The sequence below is a fragment of the Leucopleurus acutus genome (assembly GCF_964270905.1).
Source record: "Leucopleurus acutus genome assembly, chromosome: 12".
Lineage (NCBI taxonomy): Eukaryota > Metazoa > Chordata > Mammalia > Artiodactyla > Delphinidae > Leucopleurus > Leucopleurus acutus.
The window spans coordinates 35,576,776-35,602,292 of record NC_139154.1 but is presented as its reverse complement, the minus strand read 5'-3'; the positions used below and the strand labels follow the sequence as shown (position 1 = coordinate 35,602,292).

The 25,517-nt window shown below is 50.2% G+C and overlaps 1 protein-coding gene across 5 annotated transcripts in view; it reads right to left on the bottom strand.

Moving 5' to 3' along the window:
• Positions 1 to 25,517, bottom strand: part of GREB1 (growth regulating estrogen receptor binding 1) — a gene marked incomplete at both ends in the record, with an annotated part of 67,955 nt that overhangs the window by 10,804 nt on the left and 31,634 nt on the right. For 2 of the 5 annotated variants that reach the window (XM_082851485.1, XM_082851488.1), the window contains 10 exons: positions 1,265 to 1,407; positions 2,690 to 2,848; positions 5,105 to 5,207; positions 7,920 to 8,533; positions 11,340 to 11,448; positions 13,218 to 13,407; positions 14,713 to 14,828; positions 16,595 to 16,934; positions 22,334 to 22,470; positions 23,916 to 24,111. In XM_082851485.1, coding sequence (XP_082707611.1) covers positions 1,265 to 1,407; positions 2,690 to 2,848; positions 5,105 to 5,207; positions 7,920 to 8,533; positions 11,340 to 11,448; positions 13,218 to 13,407; positions 14,713 to 14,828; positions 16,595 to 16,934; positions 22,334 to 22,470; positions 23,916 to 24,111 — 2,107 coding nt within the window. Of the gene's footprint in view, positions 1 to 1,264; positions 1,408 to 2,689; positions 2,849 to 5,104; positions 5,208 to 7,919; positions 8,534 to 11,324; positions 11,449 to 13,207; positions 13,408 to 14,712; positions 14,829 to 16,594; positions 16,935 to 22,333; positions 22,471 to 23,915; positions 24,112 to 25,517 lie in introns of all 5 variants that reach the window. The other 3 variants (XM_082851484.1, XM_082851486.1, XM_082851487.1) reach the window with 3 other exon arrangements.

Sequence of the window (25,517 nt, the reverse complement as noted above, 5' to 3'; positions counted from 1 at the left end):
CTCTCAGGGAGCCTTGAGCGATGAAGGAAGAACAGGACAAGTAGAGGCAGGGAAATGCCAGCAGGGGGCCAGCGTGTGCCCCTCAGTGCTCCTCGCAGGCCTGGTTTCACGTCCCCTGCCAGCGCGGCCCCCCAGACCCGTGCGCCTGCACACAGACCCGGCCCGCCGGCCAGAGCTCAAACCCGCCCTCTTCCTTCCCCCCATGCTTCATTCATTCCTTCACTGCAGACCCTGAAGTGACCAGGGACTGAATCCTTTGAGTCTCTCCAGATCTTTAAATCTCAAAATCAAGACAATGTTTTCACTTATACGTTTCTCTGCCTTGAAAGAAAAGCTTCATCTCCGAGGGAAAAAATGTTAGGAGAATTATTCTGCAGCAAATAGGATTTCTGATTATTTTAATCCTCTGAAAAACTGCTCATATGTATTTTCTAATTTCGTCTACAGTAAAATTACATCGTTTAAAAAAAATCTGTGCTAAAAGAAGACAGGTGCTACTTCAGTGGAAGCTGAGCTCAAGGCCGAGCAGATTCGGGAAAATTAAAGCTACTGTCTGCTGTTTCCCTCTGTAGAGGGGACGGACGGAGCAAGCCAGCGCTCTCGCCACCTTTGGGCCTTTCTGGGGCATCCACTCATGTATATATGAGTATGTAAGTCGTATAGAGAAGTATAAATTAACTCACGCTGTAACAGCTATCAGTGTAGGTAAAACAATGTTACTTTTTGTTGTTTTTCGGATGATTATTCATTCACGTGTAAATCCTGACAGCAGTGGAAGGCCTCCTACTGATAGGATAACAGCGAGAATAAGGGCTGTGATGATGGGTATTTTATTTCATGCGTGTGACAGTGATAATATGGTGGTGGCTGAACTGTAAATAAATCGTTAGGATGTGCATGTTGACTGGAATTGATTGGACTTAATGAGCTCTTTCCAATTAATAAATATATGTACTATGTAATACCAATGATTTAATGTAAATGCGTATAAGCATGGGGTAAGTAATGCACGATTATACACATTACGTATCGTGTACGATATGATGCGTATGTGCTCGTATACGTGAATGTACATACGGTGCACGAAGTACATAATAATTTATGGGGGGAGGAATGTAAAAAAACAACTTGGCCGCACAGGTGTCTGACTGGCTCCCAACAGCTCCTGCCGCCCCCTCCTCCTCTTTCCCCGTCTGGGTCTGAGATGAAAAGAAATACTAAGTGTAAAACGGGAACTGCCGCTGGAGCGGGGGCTCCGTCCTACCTGGTAGCGGGGGTGGAAGCCCATGTACTGGTGGCACTGCTCGCAGTGGTGGTACGTGTTGTAGGCCGCATACTTGGAGAGCCTCATCCGCGCCGTCTGGCGCCGCACGTAGACGTCCTCCGGCTTCCGGCGCGTCCCTCTGTCTGCACGAAATCCCCAGCATGAAAGAGCAGCACGAGGCCCAGCCCACGTTCTCTCCCCTGCCTACCCACAGGGAACCACGGTAACAGGACTCTGTGCGATCACCTCTCGGCTGTCTGCCCCAAGGTGACTCAGCTGGTCAGAAAGGAAGAGTCTCAGTGGGATAAACTGAAGGCTACGTTCACATGGCGTCTTACGCACGCACCTATGCATGGTTCCTAAACATATTCAAGGATTCGCTACATAATATGCAAGTACTGTAAGGCACATGAATCACCTCCAGGTTTTCAAATGACATAGCAAAATTAAGATTTTAACAGTCAGCCTCCATTCGAGAAGGTCTACTATGTGAAGGAACCTTCAGTAAAAGTGATCTGCTTGGGCTTCCCTGGTGGCGCAGTGGTTAAGAATCCGCCTGCCAAGGCAGGGCACATGAGTTCGAGCCCTGGTCCAGGAGGATCCCACAAGCCACGGAGCAACTAAGCCCATGTGCCACAACTACTGAAGCCCGTGTGCCACAACTACTGAAGCCTGCGTGCCTAGAGCCTGTGCTCCACAACAAGAGAAGCCGCTGCAATGAAAAGCCCTCACACCACAACGAAGAGTAGCCCCCGCTCGCTGCAACTAGAGAAAGCCAGCGCACAGCAACAGAAGACCCAACGCAGCCAATAAAATAAATAAATAAATTAATTAATTAAATCTTAAAAAAAAGAAAAAAAAGTGATCTGCTCTGAGAGCAACGAAGATAAAATGATTGGTTTGACAAAGAGACCGGTGAGTATTTTCCTCTCACGCAGCATTCACCAAACTTCCCTAGTCAGTGCTTGTAATCACACTGGCCACTCATGTCCAATGTTTGCTGCCAGTGACCCTGAAACCCAGCAGGGTCATAATACTGTGGAAGTTAGCAGTCTCTGAAGAAGGAGCGAGAAAATGAGAGACCAAGGGCAGAAAGGGAAATAGGTGCATTTTGTTACAATCCAAGTTCATAGAGAAACATACATGTCTTTTTCCTCTATTAACCAGAACCTTCAGAATACTCCGATCATGATAAACCAAGAGGGTCCTCACTGTTATTCAGCACCAACCGAGCCTTCCCTCGTGAGGTCTGTGAAGAGCCCTTCCTGTCAGGTGAGGTGGCGACCTCCGTTCTCCACCAGGCACCGTCGGTTCACCCACCACCACCAGATGAGTTCATCACTAACAAAATTCAGCTCATCCCTTTGAGAGGCTATTCCCATGTACTCTGGAAGAAGGTGGCAGCAAGAGATTTAAAAATCTGACCTTCGCTCTTTATGCTCTGATGGTGTGAACAGATCAGACTGGCATCCTCATACTTCGGGTCGTGAATAATGTAGTCAAAAGGCAACTTCTTGAACAGCTCCAGGTCCGGCCAGGGGTCACTGAGCTGGAGGTCATGCCAATCTGATTCTTCTCTGAGGTCTACAGCATCAGTAGAAACACAGATAGATGACAAAACAGGAAGTGAGAGGCTTTATGTCAAATGTGCACAAGGATGATGGTAGGAGTGGAACTGATACTGAGTCTACAGGTTACCTGGGGAACTCCACTGGATCTCAAATACTCTGGCACCCGTCCCATATTCAGGATTGTTCTAATTCAGCAAGAAGCTGCATTCAGATCTATCTCTATCCAGACAAACAGCCTTATGCTGTGTTTCCTATGGGATGGAGTTGCTCTTCTAACTTACACTAACTTCCACTCCTGGCAGTATACCTACCCCTGGGCTCTGGGCTTCTCCCCAGCACCGTCCCCCAGATATACCACACTGGTCCACACCACCGGCAGAACTTAATGTAGTTCTCTCTCTTGCTCTTACGTCTAAATGCTAGCCAGCCAGTAAGGCCCAACTCCTATCATTTCACTTCTAGAAGGCGTCTTCTGAATGCTCAGGTACACTGGTTTCTCCTTCTGAATGCCACCACTACTCATGGCCCGACCCACATTTGCACATTTGCAGTGTGTCACCCTACATTATAATTGGTGTAGTCTACAGGGCTCACTAAATGCTTGTTGGCTAAAAGGTAAAAAAATCTAGCTGGTCCAACTCACACTTATGTAACATATTGATTTTACATCCATTGATCAATATCATTTTACATCATATTGATTTTACATATTTGATATGACATATATATAGTATAAACGATACTGATATATATCTATATATCAGTGTATCCTACTATATATATACGGGCAGAGTACATGTCCATAAGAAACAGAAAAACTAAGGAAAGAAGAGGGAGAGGAACGTTTATTCTGTATTTAATAGGTGCTCAGTGCTTCATGTGCGTAACATCCGTTCATCTTCACAACATCCTGTAAAACAGGAATTACACACGTTTTGCCAAAGAGAAACCCAAGGCAATAAGAGAGTATTTAAGAAAGTAAGGCTTTGAAGTTTAACAAACTGGATTCAAACCCTATCTTTATCACTGGTATATCCAACAAAATGAGGAGACAGAAACTCAGCAGACCTGTTGACTTTCATTTGAAAAATGGTTTCCAACTGTGGGGAAACGGTGGAAAGCTCAGAGTTTCGATGAAAAGCCTCTTTCCCTTCTCCTTCAAAGGAAAGACCAAGGACTGGATGGGCTTCCTTGGTGCTCAGTTTTCTCCAAGTCAAAACTCAAACACAGCAAGAGCATCTAAAACAGTTCTGTGTATCCAAATGACAGGATTTCCTTCCTTGTCAAGGCTGAACACATCACCAGTACATACCCCATCGTTATCCACGCAACTGCTGGTGGACATCTGTCCATTAATGGACAACATACGGTTGTTTCTATACCTTGGCTATTGTGAATAACGCTGCTGAACACGGTGACTATGTGACGTGACGAATATGTTCATTAGCGTGATTGCGGTGATTACTTCACAGTGTATACGTGTATCAAATCAGCCAGCCGTACAGCTTAAACGCACATAATACAAGTGCTGTTACAAGCTTACTGGGGCCCCTTCTCTACAACACACGACTCCTTACACAAATCTTCATTCCCAAAGCAATGGATTCCTTTACCAGACCAAGTTTCTGAGCCACTGGAGGGGCGCTGGAAGAGGAAATGGAGGAGATGTTCTACAATAAGCATGAACCAGCTGTTCAAAGAATCTTACCTTAATCAGGGTAAATTCTGTTCTGTGAATGAGAAGAAAAGGCTGTTCCCTGCATAGCATATATTTCCATTTTGCCCCAAGATGCTGACCTATGTGCTCAGCAGCCTGAGAGGGAAACCCTCCCCTGATGGACAACCCCGCTTTCTAGAGGCAGCAGCGAAATCTAGTTTGGTTCGAGCTCTGCCACCTCCCAGCTGGACTCCTGAACATGTTATTCCGGAACCGAATAACAGTATTCATCTCTTGGTGTGGCATAGGAAACGAAATGTGGTGATTTACGTAAACCATCTAGCACAGTGGTTGACGTTTGGAAGGTGCGCAGTAAACAGCGGGTATTTTTAGTATCGTAATTTTATCTCCCACCAAGGCCTCCCAGGCACTATTCTAGGACTGAGCAAAATGGCTACAAGGGCAAGATAAAAGCAGCCCTACAAGGCCCTTGGGAGGAGTCAGATCATTAATCTGAGAATTCCATCTTCAAAGTAAAAGATACAGGGGAAGTCACTTGAGAAACCGACTAAAGATGATTCCAAGCCCGAGTGTCATCAGCAGATAACTCACTGATATTGATCTCTTCTTCATCGTAAACATCCACTTCCGTCAGCCGAATGAGCATTCTGGACAAAATGCTGAGGAACTGCAGGTAGGCGCCTGTCTTCCCGATCTGTAGAGACAGCAGAACAGGAGGCAGCCTCAGTACGCCCTGCCTACGTGCGGGCGCTGACTGAGCACCTGACTGTGCCTCCACGCCGCCACCTCTTTTAACCATCTCACCTAATTAAAAGGAGGGCTGGGGGGATGCAAAGATATTTGAGGGAAAATGTGGCCTGAAGAAGCATGGCAGGCAGACAGATGAACTCCGGTGGGCGGGAGACCCACCTGCTTATAAATCATTGCAAATGTCTTTCCAGATTTTAACTGGCCACATGGTTTAAGCCGTTAGAAGTAGGACTCCATCAGGAGCTGAACAAAGGTTGCTTCAAAAAAGAATGAACTGACATTTCAATAATGTCTTAAGAGTCTTGCGTAAGTGCAAATTGCTATCTTATATCAACTGATATGGCTGTAGGAAGACAACAAAATTCACTGTGCGGGACATAAAAGGCTGTCATCACATTTCTCTCCTCCTAAGGCCAGGAAAAGAAATAAAATGATTTTTCTCTTCTTCCTTCTCTTTCTTCTTGTTTTAGAAAATCCCCTGCCCCCTCAAGCCCAGCACCAGGCCGGTATACTATTGGTCTTAGCTCACTGAGGTCACAACTGGTTACATGGGTACCTGTGGGCTATCCTCGCCTCCCTCCAACCTGGTGCGCTAAGAATGTGCTCTCCAAGTTCTTAGCTCAACGCCCGGTTCACAGCAAGTATTCGACAAATGCTGATGAATGGAAATAACTAACTTTTTATTTTTATTTTTTTGGCACTGCCGCACGGCATGTGGGATCTTAGCTCCCCGACCAGGGATGGAACTCACACCCCCGGCAGTGGAAGCGTGGAGTCCTAACCACTGGACTGCTAGGGAAGTCCCGGAAATAACTGACCCGTTTAAAAAGAAAATATGGGGCTTCCCTGGTGGCGCAGTGGTTGAGAGTCCGCCTGCCGATGCAGGGGACACGGGTTCGTGCCCCGGTCCGGGAGGATCCCACAGTGCCACGGAGCAAATGGGCCCATGAGCCATGGCCACTGAGCCTGCGCATCCGGAGCCTGTGCTCCGCAACGGGAGACGCCACAGCAGTGAGAGGCCCGCGTACCGCAAAAAAAAAAAAAAAAAAAAAAAAATATGAAACACAACTGGGGGGAGCTTTGGAGAAAATATATGCAATACATAATTGACAAACGATTAAAATTTATAATCTAAAGAACAAAGCAAAAGAATAAAAGTCAAATGGACTAAAGGAAAAATAGAGAAACAAAACCAGAAAGTCACTGTAAAAGAAGTACCAATGACCAATAAATATATTAAAATATATTCACCCTTACTATTATACTAGAAATATACTATTTCTCCCCTATCAAAAAGGCAAAAGCTTTTAAAGATTGATAACATTCAGTAATGTGAGGGGTATGGAGAAACCAGGAATCCTTTTTGAAAAACATTTTATTTTTTCCTATTTTTTTAAATTATGAAAAGTACTATATACTCATTTAAAAGTTCAAGAAATACAGATCAATAATAAAGTAGAATGGTCACAAATTCCAGTCCCCTGCTGCCTCCAAGCTCTCCTGTCAGGGAGTTTTTAGATATTTTCACACACGCAGACACATACACACACTGATTTTTTTCATAATTGATATGACACCACGTATATATTATTCTGCAACTTGATCTTTAAAATGTAAATATCTTAGAGAAATGTCAACGTCAGTATATAAAGAGCTATTGAATAGTTCAAACTTTCTGTGGCTGAATTGCATGATATGGTTGTGCCCAAATGTTTTCAACCGAACCTGACCAATGCAACTTAAGTTGTTTCCAGCCTGTTTTTTAACTACTGTAAACAATACAAAAATGAGCATTCTTATACATATTTTTGTGGGTTTGGGTTTCGTGGGGTAGGTACCTGGCAGGGGAATGAACATTTGGTGTGAAAAGGAAACACGTCTTGAATTGGGACAGTGATGATGATGGTGACAATAGCAGTGCTTTCCAGGGGTCAGGCCATGTTCCAGGCACCCTACAATTATTCTCTTGTTTAACACTCCTGTTTTTGTGATAGAGTTTATCACAAGGCTATTATCTTCCTCACTCTCAGATGAGAACAGTGAGGCACAGAGAAGGCTGGAACCGGCCCGGGGCTCAGGTGATGTTCTAGTCCGAATCCAGCCCCAGGCAGTTCACTGTAGGGCCCACCCTGCATCCCTGCCCTGTCTGGCCGAGCCCCCTCCCAAGACCCCAAACCAACCTCGTGCATTCTCCTTACACGCTCACGACACCTGACATTCACACGCCCGGGTTCCTGCCATGTTGACAGGTGAAACGGTCTTTTGTTGTCAGAAAAACACAGAGAGCTGGGAGATGGTGACAGGTTTCTCATCTCCCTGTTCGGTTTCACCAAAATCTTGCAGGGCAGAAACAGGGGTTGGCTTCCATTGTCAGAGTGGGAGGGAACCGCAGACTGACCGTGAGGACCGAATGCAAGAGTGTGGGAAATGCAGGATCGTTGTCTGAAGGAGCAACAAGCACCTGCAGAGAACTCCACCCACACATCACGCACAGGAGGAACCGGGGCCAGAGGATGGAGGCCACCCAGCCGCCCACCTGCCCACTGAGGGCCATCTGAGATTCCACCGCGGGAAGGCAGGTGTGAATAAGCCCCAAACCTGCCTCTGGGCGCGAACACAAGCCCCGCGGAGCCCGGGCGCACGGGGCGGCACCCACCTGGGGGGGCCCGCTGAGCAGCAGCCGGCGCGGGTGGAAGCCGTCCACGCGGCCCTCGGCGCGGCTGCCGTAGTCCATGTGGCTGGGCCGGGGCACCGTCCACTGCCGGTAGTACAGTGACTGCTCTGTGGACGTCATGGTCTTGCTGAGCAGGGGCCGGAACGAGCTGGCCCACATGACCGAGTGCGAGGGCAGGAGCGAGGCGGCCTTGGGCAGGCCGCTGCCGTCGGTGGACGTGACCATGTCGTACACCAGCTTGGGCAGGAAGACCACCGGCGGCCGCCGGCAGGCCTTGGTCATGGAGCACTGCGCGGCCTGCAGGACGAGCGGGCCAGCGGCGGGCATCGCGGACGAGCCCGAGGAGGACGATGAGGGAACTGACACCTGGATGCTCCACTGGCCGGTCTTGAGGCTGGGCTCCGGCTGGGGGGCCAGCCCGGGGCTGCACCTGCTGATGACCGACAGCGGCCCCCGCCCTGCCCGGGGCCACTGTCTCTCTCCCAGGGCCCTGCCCTCCTCCGCGGGGCCGCAGGGCTGAGGCGATCGGGCCCGGTCCCCCCGCGAGGGCCCCGCCGGCTGAGCCTGAGCTGGGGACTCGCCGCACCGCGCTGAGCCTGCGGAGAGAGGGTCCCGTCAGTCAGGGCCCCGCACCCGCCGCTCCTGCTTCTGCAGCACCAACTCCCCTTACCTGCGACGACTGGGAATTTCCGTCAATGCCATCCCACCTCTGGTTAAATACAGACTCCTCTGTCCTTCTGACAAAGCCAAGAGGCACTGCGGGGAGACAGCCAGCACCGCTCCCTGGCCCCATACACGTCACAAAGGCCTCTCCTCGGCACCCCCCGCCCGATCTGTTCCAGAACCCTCACCTTCAGGGCCCAGCCTACACTCCTGCTTCTGTGCAGGTAGGTCCTGAGCTCTGAACTCCCCTCTGCACAGCGTAGCGGTGCTTCTGGTTCAAAGCAGCAGAACTCACAGGACTGAAAAGGCCTGACTCTAACGCTACAACCACTTAGCTTCTAGAAGAACTCAAGACGGAAAATGCAGTATGCACAGCAGCTACCCAAATACGGGGCTTCTTTTGCCCTTTTCCCCACGTGGACCATGTTGAAAGGCAAGAAGAGTGTGGGTCCCTGGACACGGAGAGGCAGCGCTGTCTGTCTTTCATATCAATCCAGCCACATCTGCCCGGGGCAGGCGTGCCAGCTCTGAGCAACCCCGAGGACCTCAGGCTCCACGGGAACCACATCTCCATCTTAGCTCTGCTGTCTTCCTGGAGACGAGGGGAGCTGCTTCCCAGGCCACCCTCCCCAGACCCCGCCCCACGACACCTGGCTCAGCCTGCGCTGCCCACCACACGGCTCAGCCTGCGCTGCCCACCACACGGCTCAGCTAACCTCCCCACCGGATCCCAGCTCCCCAGCAAGGCTCTGGCTCAACCCCGCAGCCTGGCAGGCTGCTTACAGGCTGCTCGTGGACAGAGGAAATGCAGCACCGGCCTGTCCCCCTCGGCTAAAGGCCTGACTCCTGCTAAAATGCCTCTTCCCTGGGGAAGCCACCTGAGGTGATCAGCTCAGAGGCAGCGGAGGAGCTAAGGACCAGGGTCGGGGAGGCTGTGAGGACCTGGGCATCTGGCCCGGGGGAGGGACAGGTGGACACAAAGCACACGAAAGGGGCAGGAGGTTCCAAAAGTAGACCACGGGGACCCAAATGTCTTCACCCATGTCCTAGGTTGTGAAGCCCAGACTGGGAGGACCCGGAGGACAGAGACCCACACTGATGTTTCTCTCCATCCACCCGCCCTGACCTCAGTCATTCTGCCTCGGTTGAATCCAGGGGGACTGTCAGTCTATAAAAGAGGGACCCAGCCCCTCCCAGGCTGACTCATGTGACCCCGCCCCCGGCTCTTGACTCCTGTGGCCAAGTCTCCTCTCCCTGGACCTCCTGAAACGTGGGAGTTACACTGAAGGCCACAGGAAGCATCTCATCAGAGACCCCTAAGATCCCAGGACCCTCTGAGGAATTTGAGGAATTTTAGAAAGCCACCTCACCAGAAGAGGAGGCTGGCTGGCAGCCTGGGCATCCTACTCCACCTGAAGACACTGCACAGACCTGCGTGTCCCAGAACCTTCTAGAAAGCTGTCAGCCCAGGATCAGGGAAGAACAAAGCACCACACCTCTCCATTCTAACGGCACAGATGCCCCCCTGGTGCCCTGGGCTCCCTCTATTGCTTGGGGCAGGAGGATGACAAGCTGCAGCATTTGGCTTTTCTGACTGACTCCAGCCTCTAAATCAGGCCTTTCTTCTATCACAGAGACCAGGCTCATGTTAAGGAGGCCTCATCTGACTCCCTCTGTGCACACCGGTGAGGGAGAGCCCCACCACTGGCCCACTATTATCCGTGGGCAGGTGGGGAGGGGGAAGGAGAAAGGAAACCAAAGAAGGCCCCAAGTCAACCCCCCTGATGTGCTCTGACCTTTGCAGCCACGCCCTGACCCTGAGCTGTAACCCTGGGACCACTCACTGCACCCAAGCACCACACACACCTTCAGGCCCCAAGCCTCCTCTACCTGTGAAGTCTCCTCCACCTGGAATACCTTCTCTTGCCCTGGAAAGCCTTCTCCTGCAAGGCCTAAAGGCCAGCTGCTCTCTGAAACCTGCAGGGATCACACCCTACCACTAAATCTGCCTCACCTGAGACAAAATTAATTCGTTCCTCATATGCATAACCGTAACACCTCACAGGTGTGAATACGTGTGCAGAAAAAATACAGCAGCCCCTACTGCAACATAACCTGGTCCAAAGGAACAATGGTTTCCTTGAGAGCAGGTCCGTATCTAATTGGTCTCTCAATGCCCTGAGCCAGGTAGAGAGTAGGTTCTCCGTAAATGCTTGTGGTGGGAAGACATGCCACACTGTCTCACGTGTGCCCGTCCTGACTGCTCCTGAGGCCGAGGCATCCCTCAGAGCAGAGACCTGGAGCACTTCATCCACATTCCCCGCCCCCTCCACCAAAGTGTGGTCCAGGTCCAGGGGTCAGTGACACTGGCTAAATTTTGTTGTTTCTCCCCCAGTGAAGTCTTCTGTGTTCACTTCTCTCCACCCTCAGACTCGACAAGAACACTCACCCAGCTCCTCTCCCCTGATTCCAACAGCTGCCTGCAGAGCACAGAGGGAGGGCCCTCTGACACCACCCGGCACAGGCCCTGCAGGGGCAGAGGCCACGACCTCCTCCCGGGAAGGACCCCCCACTCCCCATCCAAGTCCAGAAAGATGCGTACTCTCTAGAAAGGCCAGTTCTTCGTAGATCCCTTCTCTTTCCAGTTCTAGTTGAAAATAAAGGATCTCTTTTCATTCTTTGAAATCTCAAAAAACAAAAACGGTCCAATTGTGGGATCTTTACCCCTTGGAGACTTACTGGATGCCTTAGAGGAGAGGGATGAAGACGCAGAGTCATGGGAGTGGGATCGTTCTCTCTTCACGGGGCTCCTCTTCTCTGATGTGGAGCCTGTTTCAAAACACACACACTGAAGAGGGCTCGTAATCATGGTCCTGTACGTTCCCCCAGCACTTCACAGTTTACAAAGTGCGTTCACACATATCATCTCTCATCTGTCCACCCACCCACCCAACCACCCATCCCTCCCTCCATCCATCCCTCCCTCCTTCCATCCCTCCATCCATCCCTCCTTCCATCCATCCCTCCATCCATCCCTCCTTCTATCCATCCCTCCATCCATCCCTCCCTCCTTCCATCCATCCCTCCATCCCTCCCTCCTTCCATCCATCCCTCCATCCCTCCATCCATCCCTCCTTCCACCCCTCCCTCCACCCCTCCTTCCATCCCTCCATCCATCCCTCCTTCTATCCCTCCATCCATCCATCCCTCCATCCATCCTTCCATCCCTCCATCCATCCATCCCTCCATCCATCCACGTTCCCAGGCCTCCTCTGAGGGAGTACTGAGAAGACAGAGCAGGCCAGTGAGGCACTGGTGGGTCAGTGAGGCTCCTGCCCAGGGGTCACAGCTACAGGACAGAGTAAGGAGAGCAAAGAGGGAGGAGCCCAGGGGCCAGGTGCCCACCCAGCAGGGAGAAGTAGGAGCAGGGAAATATCCTGGGAAAGGTGACCCTGATCCCAGTTCTGAAGGGCCAGCAGGGATCTCCAGGTGAAGCACGGAGCAGAGGGGACTCGAGTGGATGGAAGAACGCCTGTGTGGCCCACAGGTGACAGAGCAGAGCACATTCATGGGATGAGTGTGGCCAAGAGCCCGGGGTGCGGCGTAGGGGCCGGAAGCCAAGAGGAACGAATGGGGAAAGGAAGGAGGCAGGTCGGGAGATTCCAGGAGTGTGGATTCACTCCACGGGCAGTTTCATGTCAGGGTCCCATTCACGTCCGTGAAAGGTTCCCACAGCACCAGGCGGGTCCTTCCACCCCGCTTTACAGATGAGTCATCCGAGGCTTGGAGAGGTGACATGACCTGTCCAAAGCCACACAGCCAGAGATGGAGGGGTAAGAGAGCCCTCATCTTCCAGCTCTCCTTCCATCTCTCTCTGCTGCACCAATGCCTTGCATACTTGTAGCGGCAGCGTTTTACTTTCTCTCGCTATCCTGCTGGCCACAGCCAAGTGCCTTGCATTGCTCCGATTTACGTGTCCTATTAAAACACGTGGCGCGGGCTTCCCCGGTGGCGCAGCGGTTGAGAGTCCGCCTGCTGACGCAGGGGACGCGGGTTCGCGTCCCGGTCCGGGAGGATCCCGCGTGCCGCGGAGCGGCTGGGCCCGTGAGCCGTGGCCACTGAGCCTGCGCGTCCGGAGCCTGTGCTCCGCGACGGGAGGGGCCACGGCAGTGAGAGGCCCGCGTGCCGCAATAAAAAATAAATTAAAAAATACATGGCATTGAAATTTGATGTCTGCAAACGAAACTAGCCTGTTTTCATAAATCTCAATAAGGGACAGATCCTGTTAGTTCGCATAGAGGAAACAAGCGAGTGAACCTTAAACCAGGCAGTAATTCCACCAGTAATTCAAACAAGGCATGAACTTAAAGCCTAGGAAATGTCCATTTTTCTTCCTACTCTTTAAGAATTCTAGAGCTACAAAGAACCTGTTGGGATTTCCATTTTCTCACATGACCAAAAATGAGGGGGGAGAAAGCCAAATCTGAAATCCTTGAGGGATTTCCCCCGAAGACGTGTGTAGATGGCTCTCATCGGGAGCTGCTGACCAGCAGGTGGGCCCAGGGCCACGCCGCGCGCGGGACAGGCGTCCAGCCCGGCCTCCGCACCTTCCGTCACCAGTTCCTCATCCTCGTTGTCTGTGCTGCTCAGCTTTTCGGCGTCGCTCTCCAAGGCCTCACTCCGGGCCTGCTTCTCCAGGGGAGCCTCGCTGCTCACAAAGTAAGCAGCCAGGCCCAGTTCCTGCTCCAGTGCCGTCCTCACCAGGCAGGAGGAGTTTATGAGCCGCAGGTCACAGTACCGCAGAGACCTGGGAGGAAATGGAAGAAGGGCTCTATCGACTGCCTTCTACAGAGGAGGTACTGCTCGCGCTGGGGACCAGCACGCTGCCTTCCTCGCTAGGCCCCTAGGACTCATGCAAACGGAGAAGTAAACAGCATCACTGGGACCCCTGAGCAACACAGTCTGTTTGACTGCAAGTCTCTGGGGGCCCCTGCCGTGGATTTAGCCCCGTGCTGCTTGGAATCAAAAGAACACTGACTTTCAGGTCAGACCAAAAGGAGGCTTGAACCCCAGCCCTGCCACTTCCTGGCGACAGACCCTCAACAAGCTGGATAACGTCTTGGAGGCTCAGATTGTTTTCAAATGAAAGACGGCCGTGAATATTAATAACCATCTACGTGCACCTGCTGGGAGAAATATATGTAATAAGTGGATATTTGATGATTCCATCAACATTTAAAATGTGCCCAAGACTATGCCCCATGCAAGGGAGAGGATGGTCATCAAGGGGTCGCCATACTGGAAACGAGAGTCTGCCTGGGAAGACATGCCAATGAGTCACGACACACGTGGAGGAGGGGGCACAGAGGGAAGGCTGGGGCAGGGCTCGGAGCTGCGCGGGGGAAACGGCAAAGGGCTTGGAGAGAGGCAGATGGGGGTTGCACTTAGGCTTTTATTAAAGCAAGTGACCTTTCACTTGCTCATCTATAAAACAGGGTAGTAATACTATGGTCGTAAGGTGCAAATGCTAGATTAAAGGTCTAGCCCAGTGCCTGATACAAAAAGTAAATGCTTGCTCAACGTTAAGACAGACTAAGGCATTGTCTTAGCCCTTACGGAGTGGAGGAATAGAAGACTTGATCCGTGACACGGCAACAACTGAGGGTGAACCCTATGCGGACACTTTTACCCGGCCCGTGAGTACGCGGCGCGAGGTGGCCCTCACGTAAGTGTCGTGTGGCCGAACGGCAAGAAGCCGGGAGGCCCCGGTGTCCGCCATGCAGCGCACTGGCTTAATCTCTGTAAACCTCAGCTTCCTCATCAGCTACAGGGCCTCCACCCATGGAGCCCGGCAAGAGTCCCCACATCCACCAGCACGAGCCCGGGGGGGGCGCCTGTCCGAGAATTAGGAAAAGCTGCCCAGGCCTCAGACGCATTTCACTGACATTTGCTGGAAAACGGTCACCATAAAGATACACATCTATGATGGCTCTGATGTGAATGCATTCCCAAGAGTCAGGCAGGGGAAGCCTGACCTGGCAAAGCCCCCAGCGGCGAGCCCGGGCAACTGGCTCCTCAGAGACCCCCAGGTACACAGTCCCTCCCCACTCACCTCGGTAAGGACTCCCCGTGTGGGTCCATCCCACTAAAGATCAGGATGCACGGCAGGCCCTCCAACTCCAGGTACGTCTGAGGCCTCCACTCCGCATCCTCAATTTTCTGCCACATCTGCAGGTAATTAAAAAGAAAGCTGTGGGCTTCCCTGGTGGCGCACTGGTTGAGGGTCCGCCTGCCGATGCAGGGGACACGGGTTCGTGCCCCAGTCCGGGAAGATCCCACATGCCGCGGAGCGGCTGGGCCCGTGAGCCATGGCCGCTGAGCCTGCGCGTCCGGAGCCTGTGCTCCGCAACGGGAGAGGCCACAACAGTGAGAGGCCCGCGTACCGCAAAAAAAAAAAAAAAAAAAGAAAAGAAAGCTGTAAGACTTCTTACTTTCCAACCAGCCCAGCTCCAAGGGAAACTTGATGTCCTTCTGCTGATTTAAAGCCCTTGCAATGCCTCGCTGGATTTTTATCAAATTTAAACTGCAAATAAGCATACCACTGGCTTCACCACAGGACGCCCAGCCACACAGAACACTGCCTAGCACTCATCAGCCGTTCAAGAGATATCTGCCAACAGACTGACTGATTCTTTTTTTCTTTTTGCGGTACGCGGGCCTCTCACTGTTGTGGCCTCTCCCGTTGTGCAGCACCAGCTCCGGACGCACAGGCTCAGCGGCCATGGCTCACGGGCCCAGCTGCTCCACGGCATGTGGGATCTTCCCGGACCGGGGCACGAACCCGTGTCCCCTGCATCGGCAGGCGGACTCTCAACCACTGTGCCACCAGGGAAGCCCCTGACTGATTCTTTGCGAGACAGTATATACCCAAGTGCCTGACATTCGGTGCGAGACAGTATATCCCCAACTGCCTAACATTCGGTACTATGTTCTCTCCGCTGTGGGGCTGTGCCTTCACAGTGCCTTCCCAGTTATTCTCTCAGTATTCTCACCCTAACCCTTTTGCATCCTCCGTCACCTGTACGTTTAGTGAAAGGCGATTATGGTCCAGGCACTGTGCTAGTCTGGGGGTCTGAGATGTGTGGGGCTGTCCTTGCCCTTCTCTGCTGGGGGAGGAGCAAGATGACAGGCAGGGAAAGCAGAACCTGCCCCAGTTTGGGGGGCGCAGGGGGACAAGTAGGGGGAAGGGCAGCTTCCTGAAAGAAGAAAAGACTCTGGGGACTTCCCTGGGGGTGCAGTGGTTAAGAATCTGCCTGCCAAGGCAGGGGACACGGGTTTGAGCCCTGGTCCGGGAAGATCCCACATGCTGCGGAGCAACTAAGCCCCTGTGCCACAACTACTGAGCCTGCGCTCTAGAGCCCATGAGCCACAACTACTGAACCCATGAGCCACAACTACTGAAGCCTGCGTGCCTAGAGCCCATGCTCCGCAACAAGAGAAGCCACCACGAGAAGCCCGCGCACCGCAACGAAGAATAGCCCCTGCTCGCCACAACTAGAGAAAGCCCGCGCGCAGCAACAAAGACCCAACGCAGCCAAAAATAAATAAATAAATAAGAATTTTTTTAAAAAAGACACTGAGTTGAATTCTGCAGATTGATAGGCATCAGCTAAATAAACAAGAAGAAGAAGAAATGAAGCCCCAGAAAGAAATAAAATCAAGCTACAACCCAGAAGTTTGAAAGAGCAAGACCGTGTGTTTTTGGGGGGTGCAGCTTTTACAAGTAATGTGGTGCGGCTGGACTGAAAGCTGCAGGTAGGGATGTGGCAAGAGAGGCAGCTGGAGGGGTGGCCCGGTATGCAGAGGCCACGATGGACCTATGGACCGGGATGGGACCTTAAGGAGTTTGTTGCCACCCCACTCCCTCTCCTCCCCTCCCCCTGGTGGTCCCGCCCCACTGCCCTCCCAGGAGTCTATCCCCACTCCTGTCCCACCTTGAGCTGCTTCAAGAAGTGCTTCCCGATGGTGATGCCAGAGCTGGGGTTGCCCAGGATGATCTCAAAGTGCTCCTCCAGGGCCAGCCGCGCCCGCACGTGGGCCAGCCGTTCGTAGGCCACGGCCGCCAGTGGGGAGCAGGGCACCCGCAGCAGGACCATGAGCCCGTGGCCGCAGGGGCACTGCTTCGGGGAGTTGATGAGGTTCTGCGTGATCTCCAGCGTCTCCACCGATGTGTAGTTCTTCATCTGAGAGAGGCCGCTCACAGCCATCATCGCGGCCGTGTAATGCTGCACGAGAACAAAGGTCCTGATCACCGCGCTGTGCAGGCGGGGGAACCTGCAAGGAACAGAGAGACCACGTCGTGACCCAGGGCTGCAACCCCCAAGGATGCTGGGAGAGCTTCGAGACAGAAAGGCCTTCCCGGGGCAAACAAGTAACCCAGACACCTGCCACCTCGGGCACAGGCAACTCCTGGATCACAAACAAGTGGTGTTGCCTTTTGAAGCTGGTGGTTTACAACCCGAAATTGAAGTCTTCCTTAGAAGTCAAGTCAAAAACTGCTTTATCATTTCCAGCTGAGAAACAGAAGCAAAGTTTTGCTGTTGCTACTGGCTCATACTAGCTGCTCAATAAAGATCTGTTCAATGACTAGATGAATGAGTACAATAAATGCCCATCATCAGCTTAATTTATGTTTCCATGAGTTAGGTAATTTGCCCCAGGTTCCCACTGGCAATAGAAGAACCATCAGTAATCAGTACGTAAGTGCAGCTACCACTTACCCCAGATTTGGGGGGACCATCCTAAAGGCATATCATTCATTGCATGTACAGTGAGTTATTAGAAATGTAACTAATGTGATTTTAATTTGACAGATGAATTACAAATCCAAACACAGCCGGTCAAACCAAGAATCCCAGTTTTTGTTTCAGAAGCTGTGGTCACACGAAGGGGGAGATCCGTCCCACAACTTCGTGCACTGCCAAGCAGCTCTGACCCTTGTGCCAGAGAGAGACCCCAGAACACCACCAGAAAAACCCAAGTCACTGGATGTCGCGCTGTGTTTCCAGTAGGAATAGACAAACTGATGTTCCGTTTATAGGCAATGCTCTTGGCGGTTTATTTAGATGGAATGAGTCCCCTGACTCAGTGGCTTTTTGGAGCAAAGATAAAGTAGTTTCTTGACCTACAAAGACAGGAACATCCCCACGGCCCGTGTCACCCTGTGAGTTCTATCAGGGCAGCCAGCTCACCTTCCAACAGCATCTCTGATATCTTCTGCCCATCGTTATACTTTTGTTCATTCTTTCTCCTTAGCACTCAACTACTTTATGGCGTCTATGAACTGAAGAGTTGGCCTGGCAGACTTGCCAATACCAGTGCCGTCTTGGGAAGGCATTAAGGGTCTGCAGGTTCTGACACAAAGGGGACCAGTGGCCCAAGCACTGCTTTACCCTGCCCCTGGTGCACTGGCCAAGTAGTGCCCAGGAAGAAAGAGAGCAGAGTGCAAAATGCATTGTCTCCACTCTACAGCACTGCCCCAGCTGTGGTGGCCCCTCGTCACCTTGAGCAAGGGAAGAAGAGCAAGGTGTCCCTTAGGGAGCAGCACACTCTTCTCCCCACGTCCAACATCCGCTTTCCACTCTGCTCAAAGGACAAGCAGAGACTTCTGCTTCAGGCCAAGACAGAGTAACAGGGACCAGATTTATTTTTCCATCAGAAGTAACTAAAAATCTGGATGAATATATGAAACAACAGTGTTTCAAGACAACGAGCAACGGAAGACAGTGATCCTTCGAGATGGGAAAGAAATTAGGTGAGTCTCCGGTTTCCACCCGGAAAGAGTTCCCAGGATTGCTCAGGAAGGAGGAGCCCAGGCAAGCCCCAGTGTCTCCCTGAGTTGAGGAAAGATCTGGAGTCCAGGGAAACCAAGGCAGCCAGAGTTCATGGGGGAAATTACCAAAGAGGAGAGAACTGCACAGATAAGAGAACTCAGGAGAGCCGCAGAGGGTCCCACTCAAGTCCTCAGATAAGTAGCGATCAGTGCATATATGTGAGAAAACTACCCAAAGCCAAGAAGAGGACCATCCAAAAGGATGAGAGGGAACAAGACTTCAAACTCACATAGGGCTTGGAATAGTTCCCGTTCCCAAGGCCAGTGTGGAAAACATCAAAATTCATGAAATATTGTAGAGGACTTAGAGGGTTTCACTTCAGTAGTGAACAAAATGAGCCCTAGACTAAAAACTGCTCTGGTCCTGCCTAACAAAGTTTAAAAGCAAGACCTGAAAGAATTAAACTGTTTCCAAGGAACTTAACTGTATCTCAGAACAAAGCTTAAGAAGATTTATAGGAATACAAATATATCCAGCACCCGACGAGGTAAAATTCACAATGTCTGGCATCCTCTCAAAAATTACCAGATATGTAAAGCAGCAGAAAAATACAGCCCATAATAAGGAAGGGGGAAATCAACCAATAGAAACTGACCCAGAAACAACACAGATGACAGTATTAGTAGAGAAGAGCATTAAAACAATTGTTGTAACTACATTCCATATGTTTAAGAAGATACAGGAAAAACTGAGCATTTTAAATGGAAATATAAAAAAGTCTCAGATTCTAGAGATGAAAACTAAAATGTCTGAAACAGAAAAAAAACTGGATCCTGAATTCTCATGGGAGCTACCATCTTGGTATTTGGCCCGGCCCTGCCAGCTACAATGGATCAGTTCAGGAATGGCTACCTGACCCAGGATGGGTCTTCAGTCTTTTCTTGGGGTTTTTCAAACTATTTATAAGAATCAGTCCCCTTTTAGAAGCTGGAGAATATGAAGTTCAGCAGCAGCTAGGGATGATGTTGTCAGCACATGGAAGAAACCAGTGTGTGATGAGATACAGTAAAGCTAACACAGAAAAATACCAAAGACAAGACAACACAGTCTTGGCAGTGTTTAATACCTAACTTAAGTTGTTCCTGAAACCAGCTGCATCTGGTTCTGTGGTTTATTTATTCAACCTCTCCTTTTATTTCATGAGTCAGTGCATTCCTCTCCCTTTCCTAAAGTAGTTCAAGTTGGGTTTCAGTCACTTGCAAGGAACAGTCCTTATTAATAAACACAAGTAACAATTTATTATCAATTTGTCAGTGTGTACCTTCATGTATGTGCTACCTGAAATTGCCTTTCTTCTTCTCTTAGGAACCTTGTTATATGACTATTTTGCTTTTGTGAAAAATAAAAATAAACTGGATGTGACTGAGAGCAGAAAAAAAATACTAGTAAACTTGAAAACATAACAATAGAAAGGATCTAAAATGAAACAGGGGGAAACAGAAAATAATGACTGTAGCATCGGAGAGCTATGGAACAACTTCAAGTAGGCTAATATATGTACAATTGGATCACTCTAAAAGGGGAAAGGAGAGATGTAGAAAAAATTTTTGAGGAAATAATAACTAAAATTTTTTCGTATTTGATGAAAATTCAATTAACTCAAGAAACATGAAGAAAAGCACACCAAGGCCTATCTTAATCAAATTGCTTAAAATCAGTGATAAATTTAAAACATTTTGAAGTAGCCGGGGTTGGGAGGGAGTGGTGGGGAAGAGAGGTCATTACACAGAGAGAAACAAAGGTGATGATGACAGCAGACTTCTGGTTTGAAACAATGCATGTCAGAAGATAGTAGAGCAACATCTTTAATACTTTGAAAGAAAGAAGTCAACCTAAATTTTATACCCAGGGAAAATATCTTTCAAACATGAGGCAAAATAAAGACTTTTAAAGACACATAAAAGCTGAAAGAATTCATCACCAGCAGACCTTCCCTCCAAGAAATGTTAAAGAAAGTCCTCTGGACAGAAGGAAAATGATGCCAGATAAAAATCTGGATCTACCCAAAGGAATGAAGAGCACTGGAAGTATTAACTATGTGCATAAATAAAAAAGGAGGTCTTAAAAAATATTCTTATTTAAATATCTTTAAAAGATGACCGATTGCCTAAAGCAAATGTGATTAATTGGGGAGTTTATAACATATATAAGTGAAATGTATGATAACAAAAGCACAAAGCCTAGGAGGAGAGAGATGGAAACATACTATTGTAAGAATCTTATACAGGAAGCAGCACAATATCGCTTGAAAATAGACTGTTCAGGCAGGTTCAATGATTTGCCTAAAGTTAAAAGTAATGAAGAGTAGAGCCAGGAGGTATGGTGCCACGATCACTCTGGCCTTCTACCAGTGTGCGAGCTCGCTCCGTACAGTTTAGTAGGTCTACTGTTTTGGACTTAAATGACCAGGATTTGGTCTGGCTTCACTACAAACCCCCCACATGACTTTGGGCAAGTGACCTAACCCAAGTCTTTGTTTCTTTCTCTGTCAAGTGGGGGAATAACAGTGTCTCCTATCTCACTGCGCCACTGTGAGGATTATATTAGGCAATAAAATGGAAAATACTGGCCCAGCGTCTGCAGATCACTAAGCACTCAGCACATGCTTCCTGCACGAGGAGAAGCTGGGGAGCCAGGCAGAGAAGCAGAGGCAGGACAAAGGTCAGTTCTCACAGCCTTAGTGTAAAATCTTGGCGGGTGTCTTCCCTCAGCAAGGTTATGAGAGCTCAGCTGACGACCCACGAGTTGGAGAAGTGGCCTGATTAAACCCATCAGCATCAGAGCTGAAAGGGATTGAGCTCCCCGAAGGGTGCCCTGGGGAACACGAATCCCATGAGACCACGGAGATGCCGCACGCTCTAGCCGTCTCTTGGAGATTTATAGCACACACGGCACATTGAAGGCTTTGAGAACTCTCATTGCGAGAAGAATCCTTTGTTAAATGTAAGGTTTATCAAACACACATGACCATGGAGCCCCTCGTGACATAACAACTATTAGGATCCAGCAGTATAGCCTGGAGCACAGCTTGGGAAGCACATGTCTAATTCAACCCCTTTGTCAGCAAGCGAGACAAATGAGGTACCATGAGGGGAGACGGCAGAGCTCAGTTCAACACCCACAACTGGCGGCAGAGCCATTCACTTTGTTTTGTATTAGACAGTCTGTAAAACTTGGCCTGGCTTTTCCACGTATAAACCGTGTGGATGTCGGCACTTAACCCCCCTGAGCCTCAGTTCCCTCATCTGTAAGACGGCAGTGCTGATATCCACCTCAGGGGTCTGCTGTGACAGGGCTGAAAAGGTAGCACTGACTCTGGGTTCACACCCAGTTCTGTCACTCGCTAGACGTGTGGCCTGAGAAAGCCATGGGGTCTCCCTGAGTCTCAGTCTACTTGCAAAATGGAAATAATAATAGCAACTGGCTCAGAGAGGTCGGGAGGACTAAATAACGTAATGAAAGTAAGAACAGTGACTGGCAAGAAATAAGCACACAGTAGATGATGTGCAAAGGAAATAAAGACAAAGCCAACTGACCGCCACGCTCTCTTCCTTGACGCCTTTTGCTATCTCACCTCCCATTTTCTTGCCCTCCCTTGAGTCTCAGACATGCAATCCCACATTCTAGCATATTTCTGCCCATTCTCCTCTCTCAAATTTTCTGGAACAACATCACCGGCCCAAAATGCAAGACGAGAAATAAACCAGGATCCCTTTAACGGAGGGACTGAGTCACCCAGGAAGGGAGAGCGGTGGCCCCTCCCTGGAATTCCCTGGCTGCACATCCCTCACCTGTACTTGACTACGGAGCATTTTTAGTAACTTCAAGAGAGACGGGTACCTTTTTCCCAATGCGGTGACCATGGCCTCAAAGGAGCTGTCGTATCTCAGCAAGGGGAGGCTGTGTCCTGAGAGGGTGGACTCGATGAACTCGGACAGCCCAAAGTACTTCTTATTCTCAGGATACAAGTCCACTCCCTAAAACACAAGTGCATCGGTCACGCAAACACTGCCTTTGTGGGGACTGAAGGGGTCACATGCTGGGCGCACAGATGAGCTGGACAGGCATCTTGATCTGAACTGTGCTGACTCTGCAATCCCCTGGGTGACGTTTTACAACTGTCTTTCCTCTGCGCCCCAGAGCACAGAGCACTCCACGCGTAAGGGCCGGCGCCTCCCCGTCAGTCAAGACTTTTCCATTCAGCTGATCCCAGTGCCTTCGCCAAGAAGAAAATCAGACTCTTTTTTTTTTTTAAACACACAACTTCCTTTCTTAAAATTGCTTCTTTCCAACAATTTTAGCTGGTTTTAGGAATAGACAAATCAACTGTTTTGCATTCAGCTGCTATTAAATCAGCAGAAAGAAATGCATTTATCCAACCAATTTTACCCACACTGATATAAAATTCCTCCCCAACTAGCATCAGAGCTTATCAAACTTCAGAGCACGGCAAAGTTGTGGGAGGATGCTAAAATTACAAAGGCATGAACTTCATCCTCAAGTAGCACAGTGGTTAAACATGAGGGCCGTGGATTTCGCTGGACTGGGTCATATCCCGGCTCCAGAACCTTCTAGCTGCATGGCTTTAGGGAAGTGGCTTAACCCCTCCCCTCTGCCTCATTTTCCCCATTTGTAAATCAGAAATCATCCTAGCACCTGTGTCTTATCTGAGTTCATATGATAAAGCACTTAGAACAGTGCCTGCCTAGCTCACGGTAAGCGCTACATAAAAACAAATGCCGTTGCTACCTCTGATTCTGAATCGGCAGGAAGGAACCCAAGCATTAGCACCTTTAGAAGTTCCCTGGATGATTCCGAGACACTCCGAAAAAGTCCGCAACTTGATGTCTACTTATTGCTTGTGTAATTAGGTGGGATCCAACCACCAGATTTCTCAAATTACCAGAATGACTGCTGTCTTCTATTTTGATGAGAAAATGGCAGGTGATAAGCTGAAATAAAGCTCACCAGGGTTTGTGGACGTGCGTTCAGTTTGAGGAAGGAGATTTTGAACCTCGCTGCTGAAGGATGCAGGGGTAGGAAAGATAGGAACACTTCCAGGGCTTCTAGACAAACTTAGAGTCACCCCATGTGGAGTCCAAATCCCCACAGCTCTAGAGGGCTGTACGTCCAACACCAGGAGAGCAGGTGTTCAGAACGCTGCTCAGAGAGCTTCAGTCGCCAGAGAAACAGTAAACCGACTGTGTTGCATTACATGCTCTAAGACAGGGAGCTGACAAATGCACACAGGAAGGTTTCTAAAGACCAAGAAGGGTTTAAATCTAACCCTGGGTAGAATCAAAGCCAAGGAGCTGGAACCCACGGAGCCTCAACTGGGCTAGTCAGTCAAGTCTTTAGTGAACAGGATCTCTCCCAGCGCAAGGTCATTGCTACAGTGGGCCCAGCGGCCTGGGACACTCACATTACTGTAGGAGGCCGGCCAGTGTATCTCGTTGTAAGGACTGATGAGGGTGTGCTGCGTCTGCAGTGCGTACGGGAAGGAGGTCACATGGAGCACCACGATGTTGGGGGCCTCCTTCACCTCCTTGCAGTTGAGCAATCTGTCCACCAACCCCACGGACGGGTCACTCTGGGAGTAGAGGTCATGAACAGTGCTACTGAGAGAGCAGAAGAGGGAGAAGAAATGATAAGTGCAATGGCAAGCACTGTCCTGTCATCCGACGACAATCAGGCAGTTGGATCAATTGACTGTGAGCCTCCCAACGCCGGCAGCAATCGAAGCTTAGGGCTCTGCCCACGACCAGCAAAATGAAAGTTAAATATGACTGCACTTCAGGTACCCATCAGGGACTCCCCTGAACACTCACGACTTATTAAAAGCTTGGCTGGGGGAACAGTGTCTGTAGAGGATTGCTTGCAAGATACACAATCCACCCGCTTCTCTAGCACAGGAACGCTCACCCAGGAGTTGTCAATGAGTCTCGCCTTTTCTCCCTCGGCCCCATCTGATTGTACACCTGCCTCCTTAAATCCTTTTCTCCAACAGTCCTACTGATCTTTCTTTTTTTAAAAAAATAAATTTATTTATTTTATTTATTTATTTTTGGCTGCATTGGGTCTTCGTTGCTGCGCGCGGGCTTTCTCTAGTTGCGGGGAGCGGGGGCTCCTCTTCGCTGCGGTGCGCGGGCTTCTGACTGCGGTGGTTTCTCTTGTTGCAGGGCATGGGCTCCAGGAGCACAGGCTCAGCAGTTGTGGCTCGCGGGCTCCAGAGCACAGGCTCGGTAGCCGTGGCGCACGGGCCTAGGTGCTCCGCGGCACGTGGGATCCTCCCGGACCAGGGCTCGAACCCGTGTCCCCTGCATCGGCAGGCGGACTCTCAACCACTGCGCCACCAGGGAAGCCCTCCTACTGATCTTGAAATGACCCAAAGAGGACATAACATGGTAACTTCTGTACTAAATTTTAAAGTATAGGGTCAGGAATGGAAAGCATTTCAGACACGGGGCCGAGGAGACAAGTGCATCTCAGCCTTTCTCAGTGGGTCAGTGGTCTCAGCATTCTTGTCTGTAAATCTAGGGGGACAGGAAAACATCAGTGCTTCACCTTTCGGGTGGCAGGTAGCCACTCTGAGAAACCTACCCACCAAATGAATGTGTACAATTTAGCTTATTATATACTTCAGAATGTTCAAATTCCCCCGCGCCCGTGCATGGACGCGAGAATGTAAACCCTTTAACTGGGCGAACTTTAAGGCTCCGGCCAGCCCTGAGCTTCAGGCCCTGCGCTAAATCAAAGCCTTCCTCCGATACCCGACCCACAATCTTCTTGCCCCCCTCGTCCATGTCAGCGGCAGTGTCTAAACACACAACCCCAAGGCCAGTCTCATGGACATGACCAATCCTGGTGAACACCCAGGAATCCTGCCAGACTCCAGGCTTGGCACCATGTGAAATTCACCTCGATTTATGTTCATTTGAAGTGAGAAAGTAAAACCTCCCCTGGGAAGGGCCCCAGCTGTGGCCCATGGTGTGCAGAGCCAGTGGGGCTCCATCAGGAAGGGGCC